The sequence below is a fragment of the Amborella trichopoda genome, chromosome 5, assembly GCF_054954075.1.
Source record: "Amborella trichopoda isolate Santa Cruz 75 chromosome 5, AtrichopodaSantaCruz75HAP2 v2.0, whole genome shotgun sequence".
NCBI classification, from domain to species: Eukaryota; Viridiplantae; Streptophyta; class Magnoliopsida; order Amborellales; family Amborellaceae; genus Amborella; species Amborella trichopoda.
The window spans coordinates 23084921-23090430 of record NC_142340.1 but is presented as its reverse complement, the minus strand read 5'-3'; the positions used below and the strand labels follow the sequence as shown (position 1 = coordinate 23090430).

At 42.9% G+C, this 5510-nt stretch overlaps 1 protein-coding gene across 1 annotated transcript; it reads right to left on the bottom strand.

Annotated features, from left to right (window-relative positions):
• Positions 1–303: 303 nt before the first annotated feature.
• On the bottom strand, positions 304–1038 carry LOC148782025 (uncharacterized). Its single transcript, XM_088866263.1, has one exon. It carries the CDS (start codon positions 1036–1038, stop codon positions 304–306), a length of 735 nt encoding a protein of 244 aa, XP_088722389.1.
• Positions 1039–5510: the final 4472 nt, after the last annotated feature.

The following is a 5510-nucleotide window of genomic DNA, read 5'->3' as shown; positions in this document are numbered from 1 at the left end:
ACAAGAAACTCATAGTGACCGTATCGAGTTCTGAAAGCGGTCTTTGGAATGTCTCCCTCCTTGACCTGTAATTGGTGATAACCCGATCTAAGGTCAATCTTCGAAAACATAGGCTCCTTGGAGGTGGTCAAAGAGGTCATCAATCCTAGGCAGAGGGTACTTCTTTTTCACCGTCACTTGGTTCAACTGCCTATAGTCAATACATAATCTCAAGGACCCATCACTTTTCTTCACAAACAGGACCGGTGCACCCCAAGGCAACACACTAGGTCGAATAAATCCCTTATCCAATAATTCCTACAACTACTCTTTTAACTCCTTCAATTTCGTTGGAGCCATTTTATAAGGGGCTTTAGAAATGGGAGCGGTGTCAGGTACTACCTCTATCTTGAACTCAATTTCTCTTTCTGGAGGTAGGGATAGCAATTCTTCTGGGAGCACCTCAGGGTATTCTTTTACTACGGGTATTTCTTCTAACTGAGTCTGAACATCCCGATTCTCTACTACATATGCCAAATATCCTACACATCTCTTAGTCAAGAGGCGAGAGGCCCAAAGGGCAGAGATAAAGTGCAGTGGAGAAGTATTCCTAATGTCGTCAAGGTGTATTTCTACTTGATCTGAACGTTTAAAGGTTACCGTTTCATGGCAGTCGACGGTGGCATGGTGTGTAAACAACCAATCCATGCTTAGAATTACATCAATGTCTTTAATATCTAAGTGGGTCAAGTCTACTGGCAGGTCACACCCATCAATTGTAATATTACATTGCTTATATACTTTATTAGTTTCGATAGAGTCTCTCGCCGGTGTACATTCTACTAAAGGGTAATTGAGACAAGCAAGTGCAGCATTCATGTAACGAGCAAAATGGGGTGCAACAAATGAACGAGAGGATCCAGGGTCAACTAAGACTTTAACATTAATGTCACAAATTGAGAGCATACCTCTGATCACCGAGGTGGATGCCTTAGCCTCTTGTTCAGTGAGTGCAAACACTCGTCCTTGGGTCTTCGGGCGATCCTCGGTCTTCATCATTGTGTAGTCCTTCACCCAGTGGCCAGGCTTGCCACATTTCAGACATACATTCTTCTTTCGATATCATTCCGCTGCAGTATGGTTGCTTCTCCCACAATAAGTACAAATCGAGCATTGGTCATAGTCTATATTGCCCAGAAGACTCCACGAAATTCTTGGGTTAGGTGGGTACGATCTCCCTCTAGCGTTTCTCCTAGAAGACTGCTAGGGTTTCTTCCCAAACTTTCCCAACAGCACTGTTTTCCTTTTTCCTTCGTCTCTTAGCCTGCGATCCTTGAAATCTTTTTCCATCTTCAGAGCATAGTCTACCATCGGGATGTACGACTTTATATTGGCCGACATCACCTTACTTCTAATATCTGGTCGCAAGCCCCTGTCAAATTTAGCCGCCTTTCGTGCCTTGGTATTTATGATGTGAGGTGCATATCTAGAAAGCTCTGCAAATCAGGCGTCGTATTGTTCCACAGTCATACTCCCTTGCTGGAGTTCGATAAATTCTACTTCCTTCCTTTCCTTGACTGAATCGGAGAAGTACTTAACATCAAATGATGTCAAGAAGTTTTCCCAGGTGACCTCGGTCCCTGTCTCTCTCCAAGCCTACCTCATCAAGTCCCGCTAGTATTCTGCTTCCCCTTCTAGCATAAAGGCCCCTAGCTTGACTTTTGCTCATCAGAGCAGTGTAATACCTCTAAGATCTTCTCTATTTGTTTCTTCCACCTCTCGACCTTCTCCACTCCTCCATGCCCCAAAATGGTTGGGGGTGCCATTCTCCTAAACCTCTCTATGAGGCTACGGTCATTCTGCTCTGGTGTAGGGGTAGACTAGGTTGGCATCAATTCTTTCATCATTTGGGTCATAGCCCTCAGAGTCTTGTAAAACTCATCGAGTGCCTTGGCATTTTCACTACTGGAACTCGTGTTGTGATTACGAGCTCTCGGCATCCTTTAACCTAGTCACAAGAACACCCAGTCACATGCTTACCCCAAAACTAATATAAGGACTCTCCTAAAGTTCCTAAGCCAAGAATCCTCTCCTGGCTGCTCTAATACCATAACTATCACGATCCCCGACCGCCGAACCTTAAGTGGCGACAGGAGATCGAGCGTGGGTTCGTGATTCAATGTAACATTTATCACTCCGGTAAGAGTGGACTCAACACCTTCATATTCGGAAATCTAGTAAACCATGGAACAAAGCTAAAGCGACAAGCTTAACTAGTAGAAGAGTAAGGAAAAACTCCACACATCAAAATTCATAATATAAAAATCTTCCAAAATATTACATTCAGTTCGGGGCCAAATATTACACATATCAACCAGGAACAAAACAAAACCAGGGCCAAACGGCCCAGACATAAACAAGGTCTAAGCACCTTCTTCAAGAACACTAGCTTTATCTTCGAGCCGCCAAACACGAACTTTCAGCCCTGAACCTGCCGCTATCAATCTACAAGCATAGGAGAAATAATGGGATGAGCTATACAGCCCAGTAAGCAAGTCTAGTGTTATACATCTATGGTGGTGCTATCCATATGTAACAATAGTACAGTTTATCAATATAGAGTCATAATTTAGCATAAATGCATATCAAGTCAAGACATCTAATGTGAACATTTTATTTAAACGGCAGTCATCTCTAAATCCGTGAGTTCAAAGCCTTCAATTAATGAAATCATAAATCATTTCATCATTATAATGCTAAATATTCCTTATAAAGAAATTTAATCATTACTCACGCACTTCTTAAATAACCTACTCCCGTAGTAGAGGCCCTATCCATCAGGCTAAGCCAATCCCATTGCTTAAGACCTCTACCATAGCATAGGAGGGAAGGTAATGATAAGTCTGGTATCTATTTTGTAATACCTTCAACACACTCACACAGTCCCCAATGCGCATTGGGTTTCGGTAGACCCTTACCTTGCAAAGCATCAATAACATATCATTTCATAATTCTAGGGTGCGACCTTTTATCCTCTTCCTTAACCCGTTCATATCATTATGCAGGTTAGCGGATATGGCAGCATTTCTTTCGTTACTACCGATGAGTGTTTCATCGCGTAACATGCAATATCATAGTAGCATCCACTACCGGTGAGTGTCCCACTGCGTAGTGGCCAATATCCTCATCATGTCTTGGTGAACCTAGCTCTCACTACTGATGGGCTCGGGTCCCACTGCGTAGCCACCAATGTTCCCATCAATAAGTCCAATATCCGTTACCAAAGGGCTCGGGTCCCACTGCATAGAAGCCAATGTTCCCATCAATAAGTCCAATATCCGTTACCAAAGGGCTCGGGTCCCAATGCGTAGTGGTCAACACTCTCTCATCAATATAACAACACAATATCCACTACTGGTGAGTGTCCTACCACGTAGTAGCCAATATCAATATAAACAGTGGTCATTCGTCACATCATCATAACAGTATGCACTACCGGTGAGTGTCTCACTGTGTAGCGGTTTGTAACAATATAAGTAGTGGTCATTCATTGTCTCATAACAGATGAATCACATTTCATCATAACGTCATAGTATTTAGCAAAAGAAATGCAGTTCATAACCTATCACAGGGCATTTACACATAAGCTTTCTCAGTAACATTTGGCATTCATTGTTAATTCATTTCATCATTATCGCGCTTGTGGCTCTTTTTTCTCACAAAGTGCAATTTACACAGCATCATTCACACATCTTTATGGCATTCTCATGGAATTTATCATATGCCATTCACATTTATCATATATCAAGATAACTTAGTGTCGCATGGTCATACAAGGAGGCAGTGACAAATAACAGTAACATGCCCCTCTTTGTGAGGGCGTAGCTCCTGATGTAAGGGGAGTCTTAAGATGCCTCAAACATGAAACCTTGTGCTAATACACATCTCTTTAAAAAAATAGTGATTTGAAGAAATTTGGGTGGCATTTGATGGGTCAGTAGCTCAGTATAAAGTGAGCCTTAGTTGTTGGAAATTTCCCTGCAGCAGTGCGCAGTGACATGTTCGAGCATTTCGAGTCATAGTTCAAAATCCGTGGGGAGTTTCAAACACCTCAAAAAATGAAACTTTAAGTGCATTCGTAGACCTTTCCAATGACTGTAATTTCAAGGTTTTTCGAGACCATTAGCTAGGTCAAAAGCAATTCTCAAAGAATGCCACAGTTGCTGGAAATAGCAGCAACTGTGAACAGTGTCATGCCTCGGCATTTAGGGCCCTATCTATTTATCCATACAAAATATTATCATGACACAAAGTAAACTTGGAGTATACACACATGTCTTTCATTTGGGACCGAGGACGCCATTTGGTCACCGAATATATAGATGTAAAAACATTCACAGTTCTGGAACTTCACATTCCCACATTTACATACTTTTAAAGAACACTTAATATTTCCTAGCCAAGCTACACTTTGGACTTGGAACCTTTCGTAAGAAGGAGTCTCACAGTGAGCAATTTCAAGAGTTTCCATAAATAAAAAGATCAAACATATGGTAGACACAGTCATGGCATTGAGAAGCACAAACTGAAACTTCAACCTCATGTTAACCCATTCATTCTTCACATTTTCCTTTATATCATCTAGTCCATTTCAATATTTTTATAACACTCATGGATGCATAAAGCTAAACCCACTTACTTTGACTTCTCACGGTATCACAAATCCTCACTCATTCCTTCACGGGCTTTCCTTAGTTTCACTAGTGGGCTATCTTGAAAAGGAGCAGCAGTGAACTTCAAGAGAGAGGGAAAAGTTGAGGAAAAAAGGGGGAGACCAGTGTTGCCCAAGGCTTAAAAGGAGAGGGTGGTTGTAAAACATTGTGGCTGACGCAATCACTCATTGCTCTGACAAGTACGGGGCGGCTCTAACATGCACAGAGGCTGTACGTTTGACTAAGACACTGTCAATGCCGCAGTATCAAACATCCAACTGGCACTGTTCCAACCGACGCTGCTCTCTCTTCTCTTCCAACCGGCGCTGCTCTCTCTTCTCTTCCAATCGGCGCTGCTCCAACCGGCACTGCTCTCTCTTCTCTTCCAACCGACGCTGCTCCAACTAGTGCTGCTCCAACCGGCACTGCTCCTTAAACACATGCGGCAATTCCTCAACCGGCAATACTCCATACGCCTTTCGCGCGAGACATTTTATCCCTCTTCCCGAGCTGCAAATCCTTACCCCTTCTCGCTCGACATTACATCCCTATTCCCGCGTGGCAATACTAGCTTGGTAGAAAATTGTGGCCCTTACAGAGGTAGGGAGTGAGGGATACATTTGTCCATCATCGCATTTATCCTGGTGATGACCTGGGAGAGTGACACATGGTCGATGCTCAATAGAAAGGTCAGGCACGAGGTTCGTGGAACCTGTTCCTGATGAAGATGCACGAGTGCAGGGATTACGAAATCCTCGACTCGAATGAAGGGGTTAAGTAACCCCAAAGACAGGTGTGTGTATAGTGAGCAGGAATAAA

Coding starts and splice junctions, on each gene's coding strand:
- LOC148782025 (XM_088866263.1), bottom strand. CDS start 1,038: ATGATGAAGACCGAGGATCGCCCGAAGACCCAAGGACGAGTGTTTGCA.